Here is a 14,931-nt window from a genome sequence, read left to right as displayed (position 1 = left end):
AGCCTCCCAAGTAGCTGGGACCACAGGCGCCCGCCACAACGCCCGGCTATTTTTCAGTTGCAGCCGTCATTGTTGTTTGGCGGGCCCGGGCTCGATTCGAACCTGCCACCTTAGGTGTATGTGACTAGCGCCTTAGCCACTTGAGCCACAGGCGCCGAGCCAATAAAATTTAATGAACTTATAACATGTTAGCATAAATAGCATATTTTTATGGAAAGAACAGGTTCTCCCTGAGTAGAAAAAGTCTGTAAGTCACACATCCATGTCCATGACAGAGTGGATTAGTCTGTCTAACTTAGAGATTTAAGGCTGTTAACACTTTTGCTCATATATCTAAAGCCACATGCTCCAATTCTGCTTTTACCAGTAATATGATTAAATGGTTTGGGCTTCATTTGTCTAAATCTTGTATCTCTCTCAACTGGTTCTCAACCTGGAGGAATAAGGGTGTTACTTCTAAGTCCCATAAATCCTAATAAAAAATTCACCAGTTGATCCAAACCCATGCTTTATAATGTTTTTTTCATGTGCTTTATAAGTGAAATTCTTATTCAATAACAAAACATCTTATATTGCAAGGCTTCGGTGTTATAGCCTACAAAGGTGGTAATGGACAATAAAGAAGACTCTGGCCTCAACAGCCAATTGATTCAAGGCTTTGACTTTCCTAAAACTAACTTAGAATATTTATATACCTGACTAATGGGTACGGAAATTAATTTATGCAATCTTGAGGAATTTTAGACTCATTTATTTTAGAGATAGCCTTATACAATATATAGTTTTAATTAAGTTTTATGAACCTATAAAATACATGTTTATGCTAAATAAACTTTAAACATTACAAAAGGGTACAAAATTAACAGCAAAAGCCCCCTCTCCAAGTCCCTCTGGGCAGAGGCTCTGTTAGTAGTTTCCCAAGTATTTTTTAAGAAATTTTGTTCATGGCTTGGCACCTGTAGCTCAGCGGCTAGGGGGCAAGCCACATACATAGGAGCTGGCAAGTTTGAACCTAGCCAAGGTCTGCCAAACAATGACAACTACGACAAAAAAATAGCCGGGGGTTGTGGCGGGCACCTGTAGTCCTAGCTACTTGGGAGGCTGAGGCAAGAGAATCGCTTAAGCCCAAGAGTTTCAGGTTGTTGTGAGCTGTGATGACACAGCACTCTACCGAGGGCAATGTAATGACACTCTGTCTCAAAAAAAAAAAAAAAGAAAAGATATTTTGTTCATATATAAACACATACATGAGTAACATGCTTTAACCATAAACAGAATCATTCTATACTTTGTAACATACAAGATTTCTTTTTTTTTTTTTTTTTTTTTGCTTTCAGTGTCTTGACTATCTTTCCATATAGAAACAGAAAGCTCTACTTCATTTTTTTTACTTCCACACAGTGTTCCATTGATAATTTAATCAGTCCCTTTTTGATGAAACATTACTTTACCTTTTTTATGACAAAATAGAGTACAAGCCATCTTTGTATGTATCTTTTAGTACCTATATGAAAACAATCTTAAAAAATATTTCTGTAAGTAAAATTCCCAGGTCAAAGAGTATTTATGTTTAAAAATATCATCAATAACTGCAAACAGTTTCCAAATGGGTTGCACCAATGTGCACTCCCACCAACAGTGTTCATACTGGAGTTTGGAGTCTACATCCTTGACAGCCCTAGATATAATGAAACTTTATCTTCACCAATCTCATTAAGTGAAAAATGGTATATCACTATTGTTTTAGTTGTTAGTTTCTTTAATTATGACAGAAGTGAGGCATTTCACACATCAGATATTTATATTTCTATTCATGTCCTTTGTTTTCATTTTTCTTCTCTACCCTGTCTTTTGTCCTTTTATCATTGGTTTGTGTATGAGGAGACTGGGGAGGAAAAACTCTCTTGGACACAGGAGAACTAGAGGCAGAGACATGGCTCAAGGTTCCCTGGGCACTGACTCTATTTTCTCATCTCAGATGAAATGACCTTATGCTGATATGGACTTTAGTTCAAAACTCAGGAAGGCTCAGTGTTTATAAACACTCTTTTCAGAGGAAAAGTATAGATGGCTCCATTGAGTTCTTCTAGATATCCTGAGTACAAAGGGTGGTGTATAGACAAAATACAGCTGGAACTTGGCTGTAATCTCACCTCTGGGATGGTTTTCAAGCATGGCAGGGGTCAATGGCCACTGTGAAGACTGATAGGAAAGCAGAGCCTATAGGAAAGCCAATGATATGTTGATCCACAACTGCTCTGAGAAACATCTCATTTCCATAAGTGTTTACATTCTTGACTAAATAAATGAGAATTTATAAGTGTGTGTATGCATGGGCATTTGTATGTTTGTGCGCGTACATGGGTGTAAATCTCCCATTTTTAGCGATTTTTCAGCAATGTGTAGATTAAGGAAATTAAAAGCAGTCTCTTGTCTGTCTTAGATATGGTGAGCGTTTTCCCTGTTTGATATTTTTACCTTTTGTTTGGTTTGGTTTGCATTTCTGTTTTTGCTACATAAGAAATTTAGCTTTTATACTCTCAAGTCTACCAATCGTTCCTAATAAGCCTATCTGTGACTTGTGCCATACTTAGAAAAATCTTCCCCATTCCAGTTTAAACAAATATATCTGAAAGGTACAACATAAAAACAAAAGATAAATAAAAAGAAGAGAACATAAAGGAAGAGAATCGATCCTTCAGAGACAAGCATGATGTGCATCAAAAAAAAGTCCCTAAAGGCAAACACAGTATAGGGTACAATGCTAAGAAACCAACTTTACTAATTATCTCCAAATCTTTTGTTACATAAAGAGAAAAAGAATACACTGGAAATCTGACTTTGGTGTGGTAGACTTTGACATAAAAGAAATTAACTGTGTATATCCAAGGGGGAAATATCCCAACCACAGTATTTCAAGTCTGTGCTTAATCCTTGATCACCTAACTTATGCATGAAATACTGTGCCTACAATTAGGATGCTTTCTTCTCTACTCCTTTCTTCTTCCAACTGAAAACTCAACTCAGACCAGGAAAAAAAAAGATAATTAAAGGATACCCTCATAGTCACTACCTACCAATGCCATAGCAACGGTAACTATACTAAAGGCTTGGAAAGAATTCATCTCACCAGCAACCTCACGTTAGAGATGCAATTATTCTTTTGCTCTTTCTACTAGAATTTCTTGCTTGAGAAGAGAAAGGGAAAGGGCTGAAAGGCGCTGAAGGTTGATCCTAAAGTTTAAAGAGCTCCAATTAGATCAGGATAGTCACCACTGGAACTAGCATGAACTCCACTGGTTTCAAAAATCAACTCCGCTTTTTTCCTTCATAAATTTCTTAGTCAAAGTTTAGTTCATATTCAATTTAAGGTTACAATTAGTAAAGACAGAGAGATACTGATCAAGTATTTTTATTGACTGATCAAAGTGCTCTGCCCCCATTACTCAAACACCCTATCTCCAACACTGGAGATCAAATTTCAACATGAGATTTAGATGAGACAAATATCCAAACTGTATTACCACAAGTAATCAAATAGAAAATATGAGAGGAAAATAATATTCTATTCATAATTATACCTAGTAATACATCTGTGCAAAAAAATGTAAACATAGCAGCCTTATACCACTATTCTTAGAAAGGCTTACATTTGGGAACTTCGGTAGTTCCCTATATTGATATAAAACTTTCCTCAAACGATAACAGAGGTGCACTACACCTAAACTTTTTTACAGTGTGGTTTGGTACATGACAGGCAGAGCATGTCTATATGACTAGGTCCAGTAATAACCTTGGTTACCAAGTCTCTAATGAACATCTTTGGTGGACATCAATTCTCCCAAGTTGTTACAACTTGTTGCTGGAATGATTATGTCCTGTGTGAGTGATTCCATTGGGTGAGGACTCTAGGAAGCTTCCTTTAAATTTTATTTCCTCTAAATGTTGCCCCGTAAGTGTTTTCCCTTCACCACTAAGATTTCCCTTCCCAGTAAGATTTTGCTTCTGCCCTAATAAATCTTAACTGTAAGTACAAATGCATGCTAAGTACTGAGAATCCTAGCAAATCACTGACTCTCAGGGTGATTTGGGGGACGTCCCCTCCCTACAACATCTTTGTGGAGATAATTACAAAATATACACTGGGGGACAAAAAAGAAGACCTAAGTAAATGGGAGAGTTACATTATGATTAAGAATGGGAAGAAAGGCAGCCCACCCACACACTTTACATTATTCATATATTCAATGTAATTTCGATCAATATACCTGCAGGGGTTTTTTTTTATGGTTCTTGGTAGGTCAATCCTAAAACCAATATGGAAGAGCAAAGGACCAAGAATAACCAACTATGAAGAAATAGGTGGTAGAATTTCCCCGACCTAGTATCAGGAATTATTGTCAAGCTACAATAATTAGGCAGCAGGAACTATATTTCAAAGGGACTACTGATAGAATTTGACTCTAAATTTTAGAGTCACTTAATAAAAGTCGAAAATAGCTAAGACACTACTGAGAAAGATGAACTCTACCACACAGTTTTATAAAGCTACAGAAATTAAGGTGATATCATATTGATACAAGGATGGTGGAAGAGAATAGAAAGCCTCAAAACATATCCACCATATATGGGAAAAATCGATACTTGACACTACAAACATTGGGAAAGAATCAATAAATGTGCTAGAACAAGAAGTTATCCGATGGGGAAATTAATTTAAATATCTATTTTACACCATTCTGTATGTGTCCGAAATACTTCCTAATAAAAATTTAGTTTGACTAAATGTATAAAGTCTCTTGTTTTACTGGTAAATCTCAGGCCAAAAAACCATAATTTAATAAATTATTCTCCTTACCAGGACCTCAAGGGACTATGCACTTACTTAAGTGGCATATAACCTCAATTTTATATCAACTTTTTAAAAAACATGGCAATCCCTATCAAAATACCAATGGAATTCTTCAAAGAAACAGAAAAAAAATCCTAATATTTATGTGTACCCCCCAAAGACCCAGAATAGCTAAAAGAATCCTGAGCATAAAGAACCAAACTGGAGGCATCAAACTACCTGACTTCAAAATATGCTAGGATACTCAACAGCAGCAATCAAACCAACATGGTACTGGCATAAATAGAGACACATAGCCCAGTGAGACGGAATAGAGATGCATGTAAATCCACGCATTTACAACTGACTCATTTCTGACAAAGACACCAAGAACACACAACAGGGAGAGGACCATTTTTAATAGATGGTGCTGAGAAAACTGAACAAACCCCTATTTCTCACCTTATGCAAAATCAAATCCAATCAACATGGATTCAAGGCTTAAATCTGAGACCTGAAACTATGAAACTGCTAGAAGAAAACACTCCAGGACATTGATCTGGGCAGAGATTTTTTTGTGTAAGACCTCAAAAGCACAGGCCATCAAAGCAAAAATAGACCTGTGGGATTATATCAAGCTATTAATAAAAATCTTCTATATAGCAGAGGAAATAGTGAACAAAGCGAAGGTACAACCCACAGAATGAGAGAAAATATTTGCAAATTCATCTGACAAGGGATTAATAACCAGAATATATAAGGAGTGCAAACAAATCAATAGCAAAAAGCAAATAATCCAATTTTTAAAATGGGACAAAAAAGGAAGACATACAAATGGCAAACAGATATATGAAAAATGCTCAGTATCACCAATCATCAGGAAAATGCACATCAAAACCACAATAATATATCATTTCATACCAGTTAGAATGGCTATTATCAAAAAGACAAAAAATAACAAATTCTGGCAAGGATGCAGAGCAAGGGGCCCACACATACACTGTTGATGGGACTGTGAAGTAGTACAGCCTTTATGGAGAACAGTATGGGGGCTCCTCAAACAACTAAAAATAGAACTACTATCTGAGCCACCAATCTCCCTGTTGGGTATATATGCAAGAGAATGAAAAGCAGCATATCAAAGAAACATCTGCACTCCTGTATTTACGGCAGCACTATTCACAATAGCCAAGATATGGACTCAGCGTAAGAGTCCATTGACAGATGAACAGATGAAGAAAATGTGGCACATATACACAATGGAACATTATGCAGCCATGAAGAAAAATGAAATCCTGCATTTATAGCAACTTGAATAAAACAAGAGATCATATGTTAAATAAAATAAAGCAGGCACATAATGGCAAATATCACATATTCTCACTCATATGTGGAAGCTAAAAAAAAGTGAATCTCATGGAGGTAGAGAATAGAATTGTGGTTACCAGAGGCTGGGTGGGAAAGAGGAAGGATAAAAAGAAGTTGGTTAAGGGATACAAAGATACATTACATAGGATTAAATTCTAGAGCATTCAGTGGTATAATAGGGAAATTATAGTTAGCAAGAATTTATATTTTAAAATAGTTTGAAGAGAATCATAATGTTCCCAACACAAAGAAAAGATAAATGTTTGTGGTGATAAATATCACCTGACTTGATCATTACATACTGTACCCAGGCATTAATATATTACATATACCCCCAAAATATGTACCATCACTATGTATCAATAAAAAACAATAACAATAATATGAATTTTACCTCGTAGATTCTGGCAATTCCGCAGAGTAGGGTTACTTCTCCTGGAAACTTATCTAAACCTTGTTTGTAGAGAGTTAAAGCAGTTACAGGTTGATCCAAAGAGATGTAAACCTAAAAGCAAGACACAGTTCAATAAAAGTTTCAATTCTTGAAACAATAGTATTTGTTGTTACCAAGTTTATAATTATTGATTAATAACAAATTATCTTTTAGATATTACAGTAAAAAGTTTTCAGAAATGTGCAGGATTAATTTCTAATAATGATGTTATAGACTTATCTCTACTTGTTGTTATATGATCCATTCATTCATTTATTCCACCAACAAATGCTTATTTGTGGGTTTACTATTGTCAAAGAGACTGGGCAGGAACTAGACAAGGATCAAGGGAAAATCTTTTTAAGATAGAACACACATGAGTTTGTCTATAGCAGTGTTTTTCAACCTTTTTATCTCATGGCACATTTGAACCATAGTCAGACTTCCACAGCACACTTAGATTATGTTAATCAAAAAAAAGTAAAAAAAAAAAAAAAAAAAAGAACATACCATTTTTCATTTATTTATTAACACAGACAAAATGTACTATCACGGCCAAAAAATAAAACAAATCAATATATTACAATTTGTAATAAAAAGGTAACAAAATTCTTTTAAAAACTTATTTCTATTTATTTTTCTGTTTATTATAATTTAACATGTAATGAGATATCTGAGCTCGACTCTAGCCATGATCAATTTTTGTTTTTAATATTATTCTTGGCAGAAAAGTTCACTTTACACAAATATGACATTGAGAACAGAAGAAGTATTTCTACTGCTTTTTTCTGTAATATTTAGAAATTCACCCTTGAGAGATAACCAAAAGGTTGTTGAATATTTTAACTGCAATCCTCTGTCATTATTTCTGTTAACTTTTCCTCTTCTATAACATTTAAATTCGCTGATATAATGCACTTAAAGGATTTCACAACCAATCCAGAGACATCATGTCAAGTGTAGATGTAGGAAAATATTTTTCAAAATTTGTATACAATGAATCTAAAGTTTGTAAAATTTGTTCAATAAGATTTTTACCCAGTTTACACTTTTCATCAATTCCAACATTTCTATTGCATTTTCTCTTTTAATCCTTTTCTTCCAGAGCAGTAATTTTTCTCTGAAAGCATTAATATTACATGTAGATATGAGAATACTTTCATGATTTCTCTTCGTATTCTTTTTTATTTATTTATACATATCCATGTATTTACTAGGTTTCCACTTTTTGCCTTCACAAAATCAAAAAGGCTTAAAATTTAACAATAACAATGTTTAAGATAAGGACTAGAAACAAAAACCTTGTAAAGAATGAATGAAGATAAATACATTCATAAAAGAAATCAGATGATTGCTGCAATGAAGTATTAAGCAATAATAATAATAGTAATGCAAAGAAAATAACATTAGCATTGCCAAATAAGAGTATGTCTATTATAGAATGCTTTGACTCTGCCGATCAGTATAGAGTCATCAATTAACTTCTTATTATTTTTTTTCCCAGAGTCTCAAAAAATAGACAATATTGATAAATAAAAAGAAAAGATAATTTCAAAAAACGGATCATGTCAAATCTTATAGACAACAGAAAAAGAAGAAATACTTCAAAATCATTCTGTTTAATTTGGATACATCTGATATTAAAATTGGAAAAAATATATTATTATAAAGGGGAAATTACAAACATAATTCACTTCTAAATGAGGATGCAGTATCCTAGACAACATATTAACAAGTTCAGCTAAAAATTAATGTTTAAGTAATGTACTTTGGTCAAAATTGAATTCAATTTATGTGAGAATTAGTCACTATTTGTTTGATTAGTATTATTGAGTGCAAGTTGTATGAAATATTCCACTAGCTTTTTGGACAAGTGGGAATGTTTGGACTGTAAATGTCTCTTTAATTTGCTAGGAACCATAGCTTCATTTGCTAATGTTTCGCCACAAATTATACATGTGAGGCGTGGTGGATCTCCTTTACTACACATAAAACCAAATGATAAATAATTTTCATTATATTCATGATATAAATGACTAATTGTTTTTAATTTAGTTGCCATTGTACTGGGCGAAGCTGTATTTGACATACCAGCATCATCTTCTAATTTTTGTTTCTTTACTAAAAATGTGTCCATTTTAAATGAACACTATGTAATAAAAATTACCAAATCAAAAATAAGAAAAATAAACAACTCATAATTTTAAAAAAGAAATACAGGTATTAATTAGACACACTTGGAAAATTTTCAAAGCTGGGATTTGTAAGATAATTGTGTCCAACTACTTCACTATTTCAAATCTAGACAGAACCATATGACACGTTCAGTTTAGCTACACCTCCTTACTACTTAAGACACAACCAGGGATTGCTGAGTCATACGCTTCATTCACTTTGGATTATTTTACCAGTGTTCATCAGCCAATCCTTGTCAAATCACACCATCTTGAAACCTTATTTTTCAAGGCTACAACCCACCCACTTTAGAAATAAGCCAGTGTTTATTTATTGTAACAATAAAACATTTACCTACTACAACAATGACATACTCATATAATCAATTTTAAAAGGTTTTAATTTTCATTTGTACATTTACTGTGCATTAAACTTCTTTCAAAAATAATTTAATTAATGGTCTTTAAAATTTTTTTTGGCATACCAAAGATCCTCTCATGGCACACTAGTCTGTCAAGGCATAGCGGTTGAAAATCACTGGCCTATACACTGGCATTAAGGAACCAATTAGAGATTAAAGTTGAAGATGTTGGAGGAAGAGGGGATGACACAGGGAACAAGGTATGACAGACAGCAGCAGTGGAGAGGGTGTTGGGGAAGGGCCCCTTCAAAGTAGAGGGCAAACAGGTTTGCGAGGGATGAAGCAGGTTAGCGTTTGATGATTTCCACTTCATCAGCAATTAGAACATTAACATGGATAACGTAATGTTTAACAGGAATTTCTAAAACAGAATTATGATTTTGTGTATGGAAAGAAAAGATTATGACATTTTCCTTCAAGATCTTGGATCCACCTACTAAACAGTCAGATTATACTTTGAAAAGGCTCAAATGGATATAAGAGAAAACTGTTTATAGTATTTATCAGTAAAGTTTGAAATTAGAGAAGTACATATATTTTAAAAAGTTTTTCAATTTTTGCCTTATACCCTTCTATAATGCTTTTTAAAATATAATAAATAATACAATTGATATATAATAATGTATTTAATAATGTTTAAATTAATGATTAAAAATTTTAAGAAACAATGTTATTCCTGAAATCTGCATGATCTCTATTATATAGAAACTATTCCTTCAAATATTAAAGGAATCAGGTAAATTTTACCTCTACATAGTCATCTAGGCAATATGGATTTAAAAAATCAATTTATGGCTCAGCACCTGTGGCTCAAGTGGCTAAGGCGCCAGCCATATACAACTAAGGTGGCAGGTTAGAATCCAGATCGGGCCCACCAAAAAACAAAGACGGCTGTAACCAAAAAATAGCCGGGTGTTGTGGTGGGCACCTGTGGTCCTAGCTACTTGGGAGGCTGAGGCAGGAGACTCGCTTGAGCCCAGGAGTTGGAGGTTGCTGTGAGCTGCGACGCCATGGGACTCTACCCAGGGGGATAGCTTGAGGCTCTGTCTCAAAAAAAGAAAATCTATTTATGAAAAAATAGATGAAACTACATATTTAACAATAGTTAAAATACCAAGCACATTTTTTCCAACCACATGATAAGTGATAGTTAAGAAGATGGTCAAACAATGACTTGCACTTTAATTTCAAGCTATTTCTTTCTAAAAAGTTTACTATGCTTAGAAACTTTAAGAATTTAAGGTCAATATACAATGTGTGAAAGACAAACTTAGGCCAGGTGTGGTGGCTCACACCTGTAATCTCAGCACTCAGGGAGGTTGAGGTGGGTGGATCATTTGAGCTCAGGAGTTCAAGACCAGCCTCAGCAAGAGCAAGACCCCCCATCTACTAAAAACAGAAAAACTAGTTGGGCATTGGGATGGATGCCTATAGTCCCAGCTACTTGGGAGGGTGAGGCAAGAGAATCACTTGAGCCCAAGTGTTTGAGGTTGCTGTGAACTATGATGCCATGGCACTCTACCTAGGAGGACAGAGTGAGACTGTCTCAATAAACAAATAAACAAACAAACGATAAAGTTAGATTTCAGATAGTTTCAAACATTTTTGAAAATCACTATAAACATACTAAGATCAGCAAATGTAAATTATATAGTATAATTTTCATTTTGTTTCTTTTTAATATGTTTTTTATTACTATATTTAGGGATGAGGAGCACTTCCTTTTGTATGTTCTCTTCTTTTGAATCTCCTTTACCACATCTTTAAATTTAAAAAACTCTAAAAGGTACAGCAGATATACCTTATATATAGCTTTATAACCACCACTTCATCTTTTTCTTTCAAAGTAGCTGGTGTGAGTCAAGAAGTAATTTTACTCCAATACTGAAAATTCTAGGTGGCCTATCACTTTGGCTGTGGCTATGGTGGCACTATGCGGTCACAAATAGGGTCTGGAGCTAGGAAGACCTGGGTCTGAATGCTGGCTTTTAATAGCCAAATGACCCTAAAAACTTACTGTAAGTCAAATAATAAAACCAACCTTGCAGGGTTATTGTAAGGGTTAAATTGCATATATAAGGTACATGACAAAAAGCTTTACACTGAATAGGTGCTCAATAAAAGAGAAGTATTATGTTTATTATTATAGAGAAGCTGGGTAATTAAAGACTTACCTAACATGGCAGTACACATAGTAGACAAAAGTGTTGCAGAAAAGGCCTCTCTGGAGATTGTTATGTATGGGGATAGTGAGCCTGTGGTATTTTCTTCTGTCTTAAAGGACAATCTTTCAAAGGACTTTTCTTATTTTTTCATGGTAATCAATTTTTCCAAGACAGTTACCCTCTATATGAATTTAAACATTTATTCTGGGAAGACAGATTTCATTCAAATTTAAAAGATTTACTTACTTTTGCCAAGTAGAGAAAGGTATCTACCATTTCCTGCTGCTTCAGGGCTGATTTAAACTGTTTTTCTGCTTCACGATACATTCCTAATCTATGAACAGCAATTTTAAAAATTAAACATTAATAAAATAAATACTGTATCATACCCTGAGGATATGAATAGAGACAGATTACATCCATAAGAGTAAGCATGTACCAAAGAAGGTAAATGTTGTACACATACTACATTAACACATATGTTTATACAGTTTGGCATAACTTGCCTATGTCCATATTCACTAGCTTTTAGCCCCCAAACGGTGTATAAAGAGTCTGTCTAAAGCCTCCTCACAGCAGAACTAATAGCTGCCAGTAAGCGAGGTCACATCAGTTCACCACCCAAAGAGCTTACGATCAGCTGGACATATGGCAAGTGACCTGAATAAATGCCTAGTCTCCATTTTACTGGAAATACTAAAGGATGACATTTTTTTGAAAACATCTTCTCTGATACAACAGCCAATTTGAAAAATTATCCTTATTTTTACTTAATACTTGCCACTTGAGTAATATACAGTATAATTATACCATTTTATTATTCTAAGAAATCTTTTTTCTTTTCCTTTATTAGGTATCTGGTACTGATTGTCCTAGTCTGTGAATCTGAGATTTGCTCCTTGCTTAAATATGACTGTCCTGATGTCAGTGTCCCCGTCTTCTGCTCAGGAAACATTCTGTTATCACTAAATCTATCATTTGAGTACACACAGCTTTCATGCAGCCTGTCCTTATCAGACCTGCCAGGCTTTCTTGTTACTACTCATTTCTAGCCATCTAAGAGCTACTTCAATATGGTAACATTTTACTTTGTGTAACTACAATCGCAATGACATATAGTATGTTCCATTGTGCTACTTTCATTGAAAGGCTTGAAAGGATAGCTTTGATCATTTTTTATAACCTAAACCTCAAGTATTGGTGTGGCTGATACCCACAGAGCTATTTGAGGCTTTGGAATTAAGGTGATTAAAAGAGATCCCAAAAGACGAGCCTAAAGTTAGTGATGTGGCAGACACTCCACCTCTTCAAAAGTCCCACAGATTTCACAAGGAGTATTTATCAAATGTCATCAAAGTATCTCTAAAATCCTGAAAAACAACATATTTTTGTATATAACATCAATTGAACACAAGTCCTAAACTTGTGACTGAAACAGTCACCTACTTCCGTGAATTCAAATCACACACAAGTCTGTATATTTCTAATAACTTGCCTCTCTCCCAAAATGACACAGAAGAAATTACAATAAAAAGATACATAAAGAACAAGAATACAAAAATGGAAGTTTTTAAAATTAAGACAGAAGGATAAACAAATTAAAAAACAAATGAAAGTGCAACAAGAGATACTGAGCTATATGGAAGCCAAAAAAAGAAGGAAAATATTAACCATATGTTTTTTATTATTGCAGAGAAGAATTAAAGTGTACACCTCATCATAACTTAATATGAAGAGGTGTACACTTTAAAATGCCATCATAAATGGATGACAAAGGAATGAGAATTGTGCTTTCCTTTAATTTTTTAAGATTGCTAAAGGTTTTGCTTGGAAGCTCAAGATTTAAAAATTTGGGCCAGGTGCAGTGGCTCCTGCCTATAATCCTAGCACTCTCAGAGGATGAGGCAGGAGAATCCGTTGAATGTAGGAGTTCAAGACCAGCCTAAGCAAGAGCAAGACCCTATGTCTAGTAAAAATAGAAAAATTAGCCAGGTGTTATAGCAGGTGCCTCTAGTCTTAGCTATGTGGGAGGCTGAGGCAGGAGGATTGCTTGAACCCAGAAGTCTGAGGTTCCTATGAGAGAGGCTGACACCATGGTACTCTAGCTTATGGCAACAGAGTGAGACTCTATCTCAAAAAAAAACTTTTTTTTTCAAATTTGTCTCCAGCAATTATACTCATAAGAATTTAATATTATAATGGCTTAAAATTATCTCTTGGCAGAAAACACTTCCACCATCTAGCAGCAGGAAAAAAATGTTTTAGAGTTCTATGTGAAATATGTAAATAGAAAGTAGTCTTAATTTCAACAGCGGAACAATAAACATCCTTTTCATTCCATTTATATTCTTCATTTTTCTCTCAGTGGTTGAATGACAAAGTTCACAAATACTGAAGAATGCTCATAGTAACAAAAGTCTACCTTTCCTAGAGAAACAATTTAGAATTGTGGAAATTATAAGAGAACTGGCATCAGAATGCTGAGCTCAAAGTCTTGCTCTGCCGCTTACTAGCTATGTAAATGTGGACAAGGCACTGTATCTTTGTGAGGGTCAATTTTTCTCATCTGGGAAAAAGATGAAAAATAGCAATTACCCCTGAGGTGCTATAAGATTTAAGAGAAATGATGTAACATATGATCAAACTCTCTCTTAACTGTAAAGTGCTTTACAGTTGTGAGACATCAGTGTAAATAAAAAGACTTCATCACCAAGAGGACAGGACTAGACATCAGCAGACTTGGTTCTAGTCCCAGGTCTGTAACTAGCTCCTGATGCAAATCACAGCCACTCTCTGGTCTCAGCTTCCTCATTTGAAAAGGGGAATTGTGTCTGATGGTCTCAAAGCTTTCCCATCCCAGCTCTAAACTTGTATTATTCTGAAGGTTCTTATTGCCATCACATGATTGTTAAGTAAATGTTTTCTCAAGTAAGTCAAAGACACAGTTCTCCCTTCTCCATGAGGAAATCTTATCAATATACATATAGCTCTTTCCATCTCCAGCCACTGCTTCAAGGGAAGATGGCGCCATGTCCACACACCTGCCACAGATGATGGTATGAACTGCTTCACCTTCCTGATCAATAGGAATAAGCAGTTAGATGTACAGCACTGAGCCCCCAAAACCCACAACTTCTGCTACAATGTGTTGATTCTCTGCAAGACTGTGGGCATGGAGCCAGCAGCCGATGGGGGTTGTGGTGGTCATGAAGCAGAGATCCCACCAGTGTTAAGCCTGCCACCTCCCACGTGTAGACAACGAGCAAGCACGCCAGGGCCACCCTTAGTATCATCCGGCCCATGATCCGCTAGAACAAGCGCAGCCTGGATCTGCACATAGCCACCACCTGCAGGGCCAGAGTCATCCTGCACAGCCCAAAGTTGGTGATGGTAAAGGGCATACGCACATCCACACCAAGCGTCCTGAGCCCTGTCCCTCCAAGTAATAGTCAGCTGCTAAATATATATATATATATATATTTTAATATTATTTTATTTAAAAATATAAAATATATTTTTTCTTTAAAAAAAAATCCCC

At 35.0% G+C, this 14,931-nt stretch overlaps 1 protein-coding gene across 1 annotated transcript in view; it reads right to left on the bottom strand.

Moving 5' to 3' along the window:
* The window catches only part of TTC8 (tetratricopeptide repeat domain 8), a 66,468-nt gene that overhangs the window by 15,092 nt on the left and 36,445 nt on the right, over nucleotides 1-14,931 (bottom strand). The window contains exons 8-9 of the mRNA XM_003786970.3: nucleotides 11,640-11,727; nucleotides 6,594-6,704 (exon numbers count right to left, since the gene is read on the bottom strand). Coding sequence (XP_003787018.1) covers nucleotides 6,594-6,704; nucleotides 11,640-11,727 — 199 coding nt within the window. The remainder of the gene's footprint in view (nucleotides 1-6,593; nucleotides 6,705-11,639; nucleotides 11,728-14,931) is intronic.

This window comes from Otolemur garnettii, unplaced genomic scaffold, assembly GCF_000181295.1.
Source record: "Otolemur garnettii isolate 467f Iridium unplaced genomic scaffold, OtoGar3 scaffold00020, whole genome shotgun sequence".
Lineage (NCBI taxonomy): Eukaryota > Metazoa > Chordata > Mammalia > Primates > Galagidae > Otolemur > Otolemur garnettii.
The sequence above is the reverse complement of the archived record's forward strand: the minus strand, read 5'-3'. Positions and strand labels throughout refer to the sequence as shown.